Source organism: Gavia stellata, chromosome 20 (assembly GCF_030936135.1).
Source record: "Gavia stellata isolate bGavSte3 chromosome 20, bGavSte3.hap2, whole genome shotgun sequence".
In the NCBI taxonomy this organism is placed as follows: domain Eukaryota; kingdom Metazoa; phylum Chordata; class Aves; order Gaviiformes; family Gaviidae; genus Gavia; species Gavia stellata.
This window is the reverse complement of record NC_082613.1, coordinates 10,147,752-10,163,244: the sequence shown is the minus strand read 5'-3', so window position 1 is coordinate 10,163,244 and position 15,493 is coordinate 10,147,752. Positions and strand designations below refer to the sequence as shown.

General features: G+C 41.3%; 1 protein-coding gene across 1 annotated transcript in view; it reads right to left on the bottom strand.

Moving 5' to 3' along the window:
* The window catches only part of PREX1 (phosphatidylinositol-3,4,5-trisphosphate dependent Rac exchange factor 1), a 168,833-nt gene that overhangs the window by 81,805 nt on the left and 71,535 nt on the right, over positions 1-15,493 (bottom strand). The window contains exons 3-5 of the mRNA XM_059827031.1: positions 13,028-13,150; positions 6,101-6,205; positions 2,541-2,642 (exon numbers count right to left, since the gene is read on the bottom strand). Of these exons, the coding sequence (XP_059683014.1) occupies positions 2,541-2,642; positions 6,101-6,205; positions 13,028-13,150 (330 nt within the window). The remainder of the gene's footprint in view (positions 1-2,540; positions 2,643-6,100; positions 6,206-13,027; positions 13,151-15,493) is intronic.

The following is a 15,493-nucleotide window of genomic DNA, read 5'->3' as shown; positions in this document are numbered from 1 at the left end:
GCCATTCTAATATTTTGAAGAGCTTTTAAAACATAACAGAGATTTTAATTTGCAAGTCAAGCTTCTGTCAGTAGATAAATGTCTACAGGTTATCCAGATAGAAATCTAACACTCATAATCATGTTTCCCAAAAAGCTTAGAAATTAAGCAGGTCTGATTAGCAATGGATGATTCAGCAACCAAATCATACTAAAAAGAGAAAAAGAAGAGGCACTGGGGTGCAGAAGAAATGTAGGGAGTTCCCTAAGACAGCCATGGGCATGGCTTAGAGCTGAGATCCCCAAACTGTGCTCCAGAGATGACTGGTGGTCCACATATTGAGTGGTCAGATCTGATACATGAAACCATACTGACTTTGGAGTTACTTCAAGCTTATCAAGGACGCAGAGCAAAATATGAGAAATACAGAGTGCTAACACAGTGATCTTTTGGTCCAAAAAGTTTGGAAAATACTGGGATAAAACTGGTTAAAGATCACTTTTAGATAAGCATAGCAAGGGTACACCAGATATTGACCACTCTGGTTGGATTAAGATGTTTCTAGCATGGAATAAATAGATGAAGGAACCTGGTCTTCAGGCTCTATACCCATTAATGACTCCCTTCATAGAAAGGGTAACTGTGACAAGAAATCTGCAGGAGACTAACACTTCATCTTTTAGTAACAGCACAAATGTAGAGATCAGTTCAAAAGTAAGAACCCAGCCACTATTTCCTCCAGTTGAAGCTTCTTGGAAAATAGAAAAGGAATCTCTGTAAGGAAACAAAACAATCTCTGATTTTCAGTCTTGAATGCACAGCTAGATAACAATCACACAACACACCACAAAGTGAAAACAAGAAAACAAACACTATCAAACACTTGGTAAGGAATGCACATTTTAAGGTCCCCACATCCCCTGCTCTGTTTACCATATCAGATGCCAGAGGAACTCCCTTTCTGTGCACATGGATGTTGCTCACAGTCATCATGCAGATCCACAGACTGAATAGGCACCAAATTCTCTCCACACTAACCGCAAATAAACACAATGGACTTAAACTGAGGCATCATTAGGTTTTCAATTATCTCTACACAACCAGTCCTCTCTGAAGATAAATCAGAGCTGGAACCATTTACGTGCTTTCCTGATCTAGGCATCCTTGACCTGTCTTGACTATTACTAATACTGTGGAAGAAATGTTTGTAGCAGTCTCACACATTAGCTTCTCCTGCTATGTGCCTGAATCGTGTGTCCTTTCGTTTGTTCGAACTGTAAGTGGAGTCATGGATAGATTGACTGGACTGATAAACTGGCTGTATACACATAAATCCCAGTAGCTAGGTCCATAAGGAATGATGCATGAATGTCTGCTATAAGATGGGTTTGTGCACAGACAACAGAATGATTCCGCCTGTAGGAAAGACATATTTTGAGAATTTGGCTCTGAAAGCTCCAACTGGATGGAAAGAAAGAATTTAAACATTTATCAGATGAAAAAAACAATTTTAAAATGGAACAACAGATCAGTATTGAGCTAACCAGCTCGTACCTATGAAAACCCTTATTCATGCTGAATCCATAGACACAGCACTTCAATAGCTTTACATGACATACAGTTTATTCATGTGGTCAGCCTGTGACCAAGAGCACCAGCTCATCACAGAATTCTTACTTTCTTCCACAAATCATGAAGGGACCCTTCTTTCAAAATATGAGGCAATTTCTTCTTGTATTTTTTATTAATTAATTTTCTTTTAGTAAATGTAATGTTACTCTGATTGAGAAAGAGACTGACATCATTGAAGATTGATGGCTGTTAGCCACAGAGTAGCAACAAGGCCACCAGTGATGCAAGCTCTCCCAGAAACTGCTTCCTCCTTTTTCCTCTCCTTGTCCCCACTAGGCTTGTGACCCAGCCCTGACCTGGAGAGATGACAGGCAAGTTAGCTCTTTTTAGGTCTTTTATTCTGTAGCTCCTACGGTAAGAATACTAGCAAGGGGGCCAATTAGTGCCAATTGCAGTAGTCATTTCTGCAATGACACCCGTCCATTGGGAACTCGTCTGAGACAACCAAGCAGTTTTCAAACAAGCTGCCAAACAGCTGCTAGATGATACAGGATTTTGATCATTACTGACCTGAACACACTCAAACTAGAGACCTCATGATGAAAGATGTATCCCAGTCCCAGTCCCCAGAGCCACCCAGTCCCTCAGAACACTGATACAATTCTGTCTGAACTCAGCTTTTCAGGATGTGGCTAAAATAGCACTCACAAGCCTTAATAAACATCTGAAGAGAACTGAAGTCAAAAGGCATTAGTTAGTCAGTAAGTTACCCTGTCTGGTCTACCCACACCATTACAGGATTTAGCAGCCTGTCAGCATCAGCCAGCTTTTTGACTGTAACCATAAAAACCCATTTTCCTCAGAGAGGATCCAAGTTTTAGAAGTGCAAACCAGGAAGGTAGGAATGACAACAAAAGTCATGGCTAAAAAATTGCAGAATCACTCCAAGAATAAAACAACCATCTGGAAAAGTACTTTTTTCAGTTTACCTTAAGCAGAAGTGGGTATTTACAAATTCTCTGAATTGGAGTCAGCAGATAACCCTCTAGTGGAATGTCTGTCGTCTTTCTGCCTCCCAAAAGCATGCAGCCCTATAATGGAAAAAGGAAACAAATGTTACCTCAGACACAAAGCTTTCAGATGCTCTTTGACATGATTTTGTATTCCTATAACATGTATTACAGTCAGAAAGCACTTTGGCACACCTAAGGTACAGGAAATGGGACTTCATTCACCACTAAAATACAGCCATCAAGTCTGCAAAGTTCTTTGTGCGTCAGCAAAAGAAAATTTGCTCTGGATAACAGTGGCTGTGTAGAAAGGTATCTTCCCAGAGAAATATTATACAGCTGGTGACTCAAAAAATGTCATAACAATACAATGACAATCAGCAAACCTAGATGCACTATTACCTAAAAGAAGCCAGCCTGCCCCCACAATTGATACGTCCATTTGTCTTCCTCTACTATGCAAGTTTGCACTGTTGGTCCAGAAAACTCTTGAAGGCTAAAATAAAGCCTGCTAACTAGTAATCCTGGAATTAACTCTAGTCCAATCCTTATGTCTGAAGGAAATCGAAGTGGAATAGAAATAAATGAGTCATCTGCATCACATCCACCAATTCTCTGGCAAAACATTGTGTCTAAGCACAGCTGGACAAACAGCATGGGCACACTGGCTGGCTAACCAGCACACATGTGGTCTCAACCAGTCACAGCACATGTTGCTGCTTGCCCAGCAAAAAAAGCTATGGGACATGCAGGCAAGGCTACTTTGTAGGTAGGAGGTGCAAGAGGCAATGAAATTTAAGGAAATCAGGTTTCATTAATTCTGATGCTCATTTAAAAAAAAAAAAAAAAAAAAAGGAATTGGGTTTCAGCATTAATTTTGTGAAGCTCTGTGACTTCCAAACAGAAAGAAGGTGAAGGGCATTTTTCTACCAGAAAAATTACTACTCTCCCAGTGTTGTTTAAGCACAGTAAGGAAGGAGACAAGTGTTGGACCAATACACCAGTGAAATCCAAGTCCAAATAGATTTTAGGTAGAGGAACAGAATCAGCAATTGATCAACCCTTGCAATACTCACACAATGAATTCACACAGATTTGGAGGGGCCCTGCATTCCAGAAGAATCATTTCACAGATAAATTTGCGCACACTACCTCAAAACAAGTGATGCTCAACTTTCCAGTATATTATGGAAATTCATTTCTCAAGATTGACATGGTAGGGGAATATAAGAATTGGGTAATGCATCAAAAAAAATTCTACAGTCCTTGACCTGTCCTTATTTTGTCACAATAATCTGTAATCTCTGTGTGATAAAGAAATACTGACCTACTGTAAGCTTTTTATACACTTCCCTGAAGATTCTGTTATTAGCTGCTTCCAGAGACAGGTAGTAGACTCAGATGGAATTCAAATCTATTTCAGATAAACTAGTTCACATTCCTACATTAGACCATGAATCTGGACACTTTGCCCCAAAAATCATCCCAGTTACAAACCTGTCCTGTCAACAGAAGCTGAAGTTTAAATTCAGTTCAGCTGAGATGTGCTTGCTTTGGGGCATCACTGATAATATTATCCCCTGTGAAATGTGTGCTGTGGCTCAGACACACTCTGAAATTTAGTGGGTTTTTGGCTGTAGTTCAACAATCCTCCTTTTCAAGGAATGTTCACGGACATCACACATAAATCTCATTAGTCCTAACTGGTATTTTTACAGACAATCGTCTGTAAAATAACCCTTCCCCAGGCTATTCTAGATCTGTGACGTTGGCTACCAGCTCACAATTCTCCCTGTCCAATTTTCCAAGTCTCGAGTGATTCAGTCCTTCCTGTCTCCTCTTTCAGACCTCTCTCTAGCTCTGGGCTCAAAACTGCCCTTTAACACTTACTGATTTTTCAAACACATTCCCATATTCTGTATTTCAGCAGCTGTGAGGGGGCAATCGGGCCAAATCTATCCTCACAAGCAAAGCTTTGTATTTTAATGCAGCTTTTTCTGCTTCGTGACATTATAGCATAGGCTTTAGGAGGCAGTGGAGAGGAGAAGGGAGGCCTGGAAGAAATTACAGCAGCCACAGCAAAATAGACACTTCAGCGTAGCCTCTCGTCCCATATTTACTATTTTAAGAGCTTCTTGGATTCAGGTGCTGCAGCAAGCCACAGCAGACAGTGTGACATCTTTTATGTCCCTCATAATCAGTTTGCCAGCTGCTGCCAGTAACACAGACAGGAGGCTTTTGCCAATCCAGTGGAAGTGAAGAACACACTGAATGTTGGGAAGGATGGTGTTTACATGCACTTTTGTCTCCTCTTTCTCATTAGTTTCTCTCAACACAAGCATCCAGAGGAACTCACGAACAAGGAAAGGGTCATTTGGTGACTCAAACTAATGGTTTAACAATGTTCATTAAAACTCAGACATGACAAAGCGATTCTGACTACCCAATAACATCAGTGGTTGGCCCTGCTGCTCCCTCTGAGGCCTATATTTTGTGGCTAAAAGAATGCTCTGACCCTGCTTGTGACAGATATTTATGCAGAAGTTTTCTTTTGCTGTACTATATTGGGAAAGAGCAAAAAGAAGAGCAAAAAGAAGAGCAAAAAGAAGAGCAAAAAGAAGAGCAAAAAGAAGAGCAAAAAGAAGAGCAAAAAGAAGAGCAAAAAGAAGAGCAAAAAGAAGAGCAAAAAGAAGAGCAAAAAGAAGAGCAAAAAGAAGAGCAAAAAGAAGAGCAGGTTCTCTGCAAAAAGACAGCCTTTCTTTTACCTCATAGCATTTACTAAGAGAAAAAGCTAATGTGCTGAATTAGTCCCTTACCTACTCGCCAACCCCATTCCAAATGCCATTCATCCATGGCCAGGAAAAACAAGACACCCAAAAATCAAGCAGAATTGGGGTGAAGGCTAGGAGGAGAAACATCCAAAATAAGGAATGTTAGGCAGAAGGCACTGTCTACTGGTTGTTTCTCCTCCCAGCCCAGCCTCTGTAGAGGCATTTGAAGGCTGTACGCCACAGTCCCTTCCAGCATAGATACTAATACATCATGGGTTGCATGGGGAGTTGGGTCATTTTTGATACAAGCAGCAATGACGCAGTCAAAACAATTCATCCAGACTACATTTCTTGCCCATGACTGGACTCACAGGTAAAAGGGCACCAGAAGCAGGCCACATTTTCCTGGTGGGTCTGCAGATGGTGAGGTGGTCAGACCACTGAACAGGGAATCAGATCCACTGGGAACTAGTCACAGCCCTGCTGCTGATATACTGCATTACTCTTTTCACAATCTTTGCTCAAATTTTCTGTTACTTCTTTTAAAAGAAGTCTTCCCTGTTTCCACTGAAATCACTCATACAAGAGCTCTGCTTAATTCTGTGCCTGAATTCATCAGTGATTTCAATACCTATCCATCCTGAGTGCTGCATACCTGGAATGGGTAATATCTGCAAAATGCCCGGCGTTCCTGGGATACCAAAGGGTTATTATGAGTACAGTGCAAAGTCAGATCATTAAGTCAAGAGTGCTAGAGAAGGTGCTTACCAGGAGGAATGTTCTCACTGTTGGAATCTTGTTCAATTCCATCAGCAGTCTGAGTGCTTTCTCGTGGTTGCTACAGTACTCCTCGTACACAAAGAATTTGTCTTTCTGCAAGGAAAAACATAGTAACTTATTGATTCAGACAAAACTGGAGTGAGTATTTGGTCACAGGCTGATACCAAATTCCTTACAAAGGGGTGTGCACTCAGAGTGGCATTAGGGTTGCAGTTTACATGAAGCACATGATACTCCTTAATGTGAATAATGTATAGAGGGGTTCCACTAATTCCTAACTTACTCTGTTGTAAGTTAACATCAGCTTTCTGAGCACAGAGACTTCCAGCACTTTCCCTCTTAATGCATTACTGAAATAATATATTCTTTGCTGAAAGAACGGATTTTGCTATCTCAGGGATACTTGCATGTGTGTCAGTATATTCCACAAGAATAGCCAGGAGCAGAGTAAAGCCAGGAGCAAGGGAACCGACATTTCTGGGCTGTGCTAACCACTCCTGCAGGAGGAAGAAACAGAGATGGCTGGGAAGAACCAAGGCCTGGAAGAAGCTCAGAGATCTGGAGGGGAACTATAACACAGAACAACCAGCTGTAAATCCCCAGCCTTTCAGGGCTGAGGGGGAACCCCCAGTGAGTTGGCTGGTTCAGTTTGTGTTCTGAAACAAGCAGCGGACTTCACTATTTTCATGCAACACTACACAGTGGGTCAGCTGTCCATAACAGTTTCCCTAAATGAAAGAATTTCATCAAATACAAACCAAATATCTAACATATTACAGAAATTAAAGGAAGGGAAAGGTAGCTTCGCAACTAGATTGAGGTACTTACACTGGAACATGTCATACCCACCAGCACATGCAATGGAATGAAATCCCCTGTTAAGAAACAAGGGTCAGCTGGCAGCGCCAAGTTCTGCTTTACTGATCTCCAGAATCAAAGACAGTGCAAATTTTTCCAACTAAAATGATCAGAGATGCTGAACCCATTGCAAACATCAGATATCTGGAAACACTGAAATGATTCACAGAAGAGGCAGTAACAACTGTTTCAATGCCTGAGCACATCAGGCAAGGAGCGAGTTGATCCTTTCAAGGCTGTTGGGAAGGGCTGCAGCTATGTTATGAGATTCCAGTATCGCATTCACTGGAATAAAAGGCGGGGGGGGGGGGGTGTCAAGAGACCGTATGAGGCTTCAGTCAGGTTAAATGGTTCAGAAAGACTCATCATTTTTTGGGTGCTCCTCACAATAGTAGTTTCTTTCCTGGTTCAGGTCAGCTTCTATGCCACAATGCAGTGCCATGCAGAGGTACTCAGACAAGCTGCTTTGAATATCAAAAGTAATTTAGCATGGCAATCTGCCAGGGGTAATATGCGAGGCCTTCCAGAGCTGGCATCTCAGGGCACCATGCCATGTAGACAATGCCCTCCAGAGTCTGTTGTGGCATTCACATCATTAATTTTCTATTTAGGATCCTGGCCTCAAAACATTCTATCTGAACCTTTTCATCTCCCCAGAACTAGGAAGTTAATTTTTGGGGGGTTTTTGATTGGACTCTTAGAACTCTTCAGAGATGTAGAGCTTCCTATGTTAGTTGAAGATATCTGCAGCATCTAGCTACTTTTAAGACAGCTCATAGTGATCCAAACAAAAAACTACTGCCAACTGAAGATCCATGGGAATACAGCCGCACTCACTGGACATTCCCTTCACTACCGTCACATGGAAAAGAAATGGCATTAATATTAGTTTAGGAGAATTTGACATTCTCGTCAGATGCTCAATACCTAGATGTACATGCTCAGAGACTGTAAAATGCTTTTGGGTTTGGTTTATCGCTAATCTGATTAATTTTTTTCCCCTCCTTGTACTTCCAAAGGAAGAATTGAGAATAGATAGATATATGCCCAAACACAACAACAATGGTACAAAGCAAATAAAACAACAGCCACAAAGAGTATGGTGCAAAGAGCTGGAATGCAGATGTTTAAGACTTTTATCCTTCATCAACAGCTGTTCATATTAATACTGGAGTTTACCACTGGGAATCTGAAAAGAAACAAAGGCTTCTGACCACCAGGTGCAGGAAAAGGCAGCGCTGGGTCCATAGCACAACAGAAAAGAGGCAATTGAGAGGCATGGGATTGTTTTCAACCGTAAAAACTGGAGAGTTACAGAATGAGAAGACAAATATATGAGTTTCTCCTACATTTCCTCCTCTCGCCTCTCCTCAACTCCCTGGATGCATGCAAGCAGCATGCTTGAAACTAAAAATAGTAACCATTAACACAACAGCATCCGTTACATCAATGCACACAAAATGCCATTGCTCAGGTTTCTGACTGCAGCTTTGAGTGCCTGGAGTTTTGGGTGGTTATATTTAGATCATGACAAAATCCCTTTGCTAAAGCTCAAGTCAGTACAATAATTATACACACACCAGAGTGCTTTCATCAAGTCTTTTCCAGCTGTCCTTCATGCATGAGACCCACAAATATGAGAACTATGCTTTAAATTACTCAGTGTCTCAAGTGTTTAATTTCCTCTCTGGGTGACATTCAGTCATGGACTCTCCCATCTCCTGGTGAAGAAATTATCAGTTACATAATTACAGATGTTAGCCCAGGAATTCTGAACCTGCAGTTACTCTATATTAAAGTGCAATTATGGTCAGAGATGTGACCCCGTAAAAATGGCACTTTCTTACTCAGCAAATCTGCTGGATACACAGCTAGGCCTTCTGATTTTAGTGACAGAAATAAGTCTATACTGTTCTTAGTTTGGTTAAACTAAATCTTTAACCAATAGTTTATTCTCCAAATATGTTATTTTGGGTCCATTAGAACTGCCCACAAATTAGTGCAAATTTAAAAATAGTTTTGAGTAGAAAAAGCAAGTAAGACATTTGGAAAATTGTAACAATTTTATTTGGACATATTTTTAACAAGGCATGGCATTTTCTTTTTCAAAGGAGGCTGAAACCAATTTTGTCAACATGAAAAGCCTAAACAAAACAGAAGATATAATTCTCAGCAAAACAAGATCCCTGATGACTTAGACAGTAAAACTGATCACTCGTGCAACAATGCTCCTAAAACTGAGAAGAAAACATGTTTCCCTTGAACAAGTTTCTAGCTATTACGTCACCAAACCTCTAGCAATATGGCAATATCAGAAATGAAGCATCTGTTGATTCTCCGCCCTTCTGCTCTGCAGACAGTCATACATTTTCATGATCTGCACAGAAGAGCCTATGCTGATGAGGTGTGATTATTTCAAGTTCAGTGTATTGTCTCTCTTTGATGTTAAAGACTTGCTGTATATGCCATTTTGTTTAAGGCTGCAGATTCAATTTTGAATGAATGTTTAAGTATGTTCTTTACTGTCTGTTATGGTCATACTGAACTACAACTCCGTAAGAAATTGTAGCACCTAGCATTAGACAAAGAACTTCTCATGATCATCTGATCAAATGGAGTACACTAGGGCAAACAATGTCTGTCTTCTGAAGTAAAACAATTTTTCACACCTGAATATCAGAGCAAGTGCATTTCATCATCTGTTAAGATACTTCAAAAAGTCAATGTGCAATGATTGCTCTTCTGGAACCCTTGCAAAATCTGCTTGCTTACTTCAGGTGTTACTCAAGATCTGAATCCTTCTGAGCTGGAGAACCAGGGGAGAATGTCCTAGCATTATTGTAAATGGATCAACTCTGATCCTAGAGGCCCATAACAACTAAAAGCGGTGTCCTGTTTCTGAAGATTCATGGACTGTTGTTGAGTGAGGCTCTTCTAGGCTAAGGTAGACCAGGAAAAAAGTCAGGCCTACACAGAGTAGAGGAAATTTAGGATACATACATAAACAGGACCAAAACACTGCAGTCTGATGAAACTCCATGTGTGGGAATCTGGGGATGTCTATCAAGGATGTATAATACAAGGAAACTTACAGAAAACAAGCACCATTAAGATATGCAGTGTCTGGAAAAAACAGTGCTTCAAGAATTCTCAAGCTATTCACCAAATTTATGAGCATTTTTACATTGAGTTTCTGAAGAAAAGCACCTGTGCTAACATCTGCCTGCTGACAAGGACTGGGTTCATAATCAGGACTAAGGATGACCTTGCCAGGTGATCATGATAGAAGATATACTGATACATTCAAGATCCACAGGCCTTATGTCACTTCCTCACTGCAAACTCCCCTGAGGATACACCGTGATTTGATGATAATGAAAAAGCAGCACTAAGGGTGTTCTTCCTAGCACTTCTTCCAAGCGTGTTGCAACAACAAGAGAACCTTACCCAAAATGAAAACCAAAGAAATATGATCCCCATGTTTTCCCTGGGTAAACTGGCTAACAACATGCACTCTGAGAAAAGTTCGTCAGTCAGGAGTACATCACTGTAAGACAACAGCTGTCTTTTTCTCCAGGAAACCTCAAGCATGCTGCAAAGGTTTCTTCGGATAGCAAAATACTGTACACCATTTAAAAAAGAACTTGTTTCAGCACCATGGAAACACCTTCAGGTGCACTGTTTCTGAGGCACAGGGTATTTTATGAATGCCTTTGCTTCATCAGAACAGCCCCAATTAGGGAGATGGAGCTTTGGAAGCCTGAGCAGAAAGGAACTGAAGACACTCTGAACCACAGTTGTCACTGGCATCTCCCTGTCACTTGCTGGAGATTCACTATGGAAGCCTTTGCTGTGACAGGGCACAAATCCCACCTCCCTTGCTCCCAAATACCCACAATGAAGCTTGTCTTCTAAAACCTAGGCACAATTTGCATGCAAGGACAGATTATTTCCTCCTTTCTTGACAATCTTCTATTGACTGTTCCTTACTCAGACTTGAGGTACCACAATGCTCCTAATGGTATTTCCTTAAGGTAATTATGCATAAGACCAGCTTTTTCTATATATTCTGAATCAAATATATGTTTTACTTCCTTCTGCATAAGCTGCTTCTTCCCTAGGGGATCACAAAACAGTTGATGTACACATTATTTGCAACGCACTTCACAGACAGCAATGTAAGCTGATCGCAGTCAAACTGCCTCTGTCAGAAGACAAATTCTCACCAGCACTCAACCCTATACATTACAGTTTCTTAATTCCTGTATAGTTGCATGTTTGGTAAATAAGGAACATGATGTAATTATTAAATTTAACAGTAATAAAGTTACAAAATTATACATTCATATACAAGAAAACACTACCAATGACTACATATACCAGGCTTGAATTCAGTCAAATGACAGGATGTTAACATTTCTGGTTATTCAGCGCCACTCTGAAACACAGTAGACAATTTGACAGCATCCCTCAAAAGCCCTCTAATTTTGATACCCTGGCTAATGAATACTAATATATTAGTACAGCACATCTTGTTGGTAGGCAATGATTCTAGTGCATATTCAAGGTTTTAACTAAGTTCACCAGTATGTTTTTCAGCAGCTGACAGTCAGTCCTCACATCTGATACAATTTTTGGGCATGGTCTCAATGTAACACTTTCTGACACTATTTTAATAATTGTCACAGCATAAATAAAAATTAAACAAGAGGGGGGAGTTAGTAAAGCTCTATGAGTAATGAATGGCTGTACAATTGCTGTCCGCTTAAACCTGATGAACTGTGAAAGCATGAATTTTTATTATGAAAGCATAATAGAACATATTTTGATAGAAAGTTGGCCTGTGGCTTAATGCAGTTAATAAGAATTTGAAGAAATGGCTATTATGTACGTGCTTTCTAATTTTTAAACATCTCAGGAGGGCTACTCCAAGTGAAAAAATGTGCAGCTTCAAATTATTATACACTTAAATAGCGTAACTTTGCATTTAAATGAGTCCAGCTTATAACGAGGTGTATATAGTAACTGATCTTGCATATACAGTATGGTCTACACACATATTAGTGACAGGATGGCACACATACATGATTGAAAAATCGGGTCAAGTTAAAAACAAAACAAAAACATACCACAGGAAGAATTTCACAGTGTAAGAAACAAATTAAAATGAGAGAAGCGATGGTAGGATCATAAGCTGCAATTGCATGATCCTTAGCAGGGGTCTGTGCTTTCCTGGATCACCCAGCAGTGCCAATCTGACTGTATCAGGTTGGCACACACGATCATCTTATGGAGGCAGTAGGAAAACAAATAATACAGCTATCAGGCATAAAGTCAGATGACACAAAAGTAACTCATCAAAATGTTCTAAACAACCTGGAACTGGCAAAGTGAATTTGTATCATATGACTATTTTGCATTTTGTATCCCTGGCATTCTTGTGCTAGCATTGTGAGTCCAAAAGCCAAATTTTATTTACTTTTGAGCTCCAGAATGCAGGTACTTGTTTATTCCATGGTAAAAGTCTGCATGTTGTAACTTGTGCTGCATTTCAGCAAGATAAGCCATCCCACACTACCTTTCATTTACTGAAGCATAAATGTACACACAGACACTAACTACTATAAATGATGTATTGTCCTTTGTTTTTAATTTTGATCTTTGATCTTTGTGAGTTTCAATTTTTTCAAATTTTAAAATACACACAAAAATGATTCATTTACTTGAAACTCTGCTGCTTTTTTGAAACATTTGGAACCAAAGCAGACAAATTCTCAGCAATAAAATATGATCAGCTGGGTGAGGAAAAAAAAAGGAAAAAATATTCAATGGGAAAAGGAAGAGTTTCTAAAAATATCTTGTTGTTTAGCTGAGTTTGATGTGGTTTCCATTGTTCTAACCTCATTCACAAGTTTTTTCCCACCCTACCTACAACTTTCATACAAGACACATTGTCATAGTATTGCCACAAGCCCTAGAGATTAGGGCTAGCTAAGGGGCATGGGAGCTTATGACAGGAAACTGCATTTTCAGATAGCATTAAGTCATTGTACTTACAAATTTTAAGAAAACATTTCCCAGTTCATGCTGAGACTGAGGTTCTGGTTGTAAACAAAATTCCAGGGCAGCCAGGAACTCCTTGTGAACACCAAGAATGTCTTCAATATTAGAAAATAAGACCTGAAATATAAAGAGAAAAACATTGCTAGTTGTTAATATATCTGAGAGTGTTTTGTAGGAGCACCGAAATACTGTGGCTCTAGACTTGCTGTGATAGGATCTAAAGCACAGACAGGGACTTGTACAGAATTAATTACACTGTATTTGCCCCTTTCCTGGCCCCCTACAGAAACCTTTATTGCTACTGAAGTACCTGCTGTAATTGAAGTTTACCCTTCCAGATACCTGAGCATGATGAATGTGAGCAACCTCTTTCAAGTCTAGAGAAGATTTCCTATGGGATCAACGAGGTGAATGGAAACACAAGGACCAAACTCACTTTGCAGGAGATAGAAGCAGGAAGTCATTTGCCTTTCCTTCCCATACATTAGAAATCACTTTCTGGAAGAAAGGGACTTGACGCTATCACACACTAAGGTATACCTGTAAATAAGAGACAAAATCTCTGCCACATGGGTTCTAGCATTTCACTGACAGGAGTACAGAATAGTGTAAAATGCTTGCAAACCACAAGAGCAGCATCTTAGAGTTCCCTTTCACTGATCTCAGAGGTTCTAAAAGACATATGTAATGGCATAGAGGCTCCTAGTTTAGATGTGTACTAAAAAGTAATTGTGCAATCTCACAGCTAAATGATCCCTAGTGATTTGAATATACACATCTTAAGGAGAATAAACTGCCAGGGTGAAAGCTGTTATAAACACATAAGTTTTTGTATTGGGATTGCATGGCAAGGTTTTGGTAGTGGGGGGCTACAGAGGGGTGGCTTCTGTGAGAAGCTGCTGGAAGGTTCCCGCATGTCTGATAGAGCCAGTGCTGGCCGGCTCCAAGATGAACCTGCTGCTGGCCAAGGCCGAGCCCATCAGCAACAGTGGTAGCCACTCTGTGATAACATATTTAAGAAAGGGGAAAAAAAACCCTGTACAATGACAACTGCAGCCAGAGAGATGAGTGAGAATATGTGAGAGAAACAACTCTGCAGAGCTCAAGGTCAGTGAAGAAGGAGGGGGAGGAGGTGCTCCAGGCGCCGGAGCAGAGACTCCCCTGCAGCCCATGGAGAAGACCATGGTGAGGCAGGCTGTGCCCCTGCAGCACATGGAGGTCCACGGTGGAGCAGATATCCACCTGCAGCCTGTGGAGGACCCCACGCCGGAGCAGGTGGGTGCCCGAAGGAGTCTGTGACCCTGTGGGAAGCCCACGCTGGAGCAGGCTCCTGGCAGAACCTGTGGACCCATGAAGAGAGGAGCCCATGCTGGACAGGTTTTCTGGCAGGACTTGTGACCCTGTGGGGGACCCATGCTGGAGCAGTCTGCGTCTGAAGGACTGCACCCCGTGGAAAGGACCCACACTGGAGCAGTTCGCGACACTGTGCAATTGTAGCCCGTGGGAAGGACCCAGGTTGGAGAATTTCGTGGAGAACTGTCTCCTGTGGGAGGGACCCTGCGCTGGAGCAGGGGAAGAGTGTGAGGAGTCCTCCCCATTGAGGAGGAAGGAGTAGCAGAGACAACGTGTGATGAACTGACCAGAACCCCATTCCCCACCCCTCTGCGCCACTGGCGGGGAGGAGGTAGAGAATTCAGGAATGAAGTTGAGCCCGGGAAGAAGAGAGGGGTGGGTGGAAGGGGTTTTTAAGATTTGGTTTTATTTCTCATTATCCTACTCTGATTTGATTGGCAATAAATTAAACTAATTTCTCCAAGTTGAGTCTGTTTTGCCCATGACAGTAATGGTGAGGGATCTCCCTGTCCTTACCTTGACCCACAAGCCTTTTGTTATATTTTCTCTCCCCTGTCCAGCTGAGGAGGGAAGTCATAGAGCGGCTTTGGTCAGCACCTGGCATCCAGCCAGGGTGAACCCACCACAGCTTTGTAAGTCTTAATCATTTTCATACAAAATATGAGAAGAAAGGGGGAATACACATATAGGAGATAGAATGCTACCTACACAGGGGGAAAAATCCTGATACACGGTGACACAGCCATCAGTCTTGACAGCCACTGGAGGAAAGCCTGAATGGGCAGAGTAAATCCTGGAGTCTGCAGTGACATACATACTCCAGACAATTTTCTATCACTTTGCTTTAACTATGCCACTTGCAAAGAGAAGATCTGCAGTGCAGTCAAACCAGCTTTCACATTGGAAGCAGCTTCCCAGGTCTTGCACAGTGAGTGGGTGGCACTCCTCTGAACACCAAAGTGTGCAGCCTGACAGAGCCAGCCTTCATCTTCCTGGCGTACGGTGTGGGAAGTGATCAAGCCTAACATCTTCCAAAACTTCCCAAAGGACCTTATCATAACATTAAGCTTTTCAACTTTACGCAGTAGAATTTATTCACCAGATGTG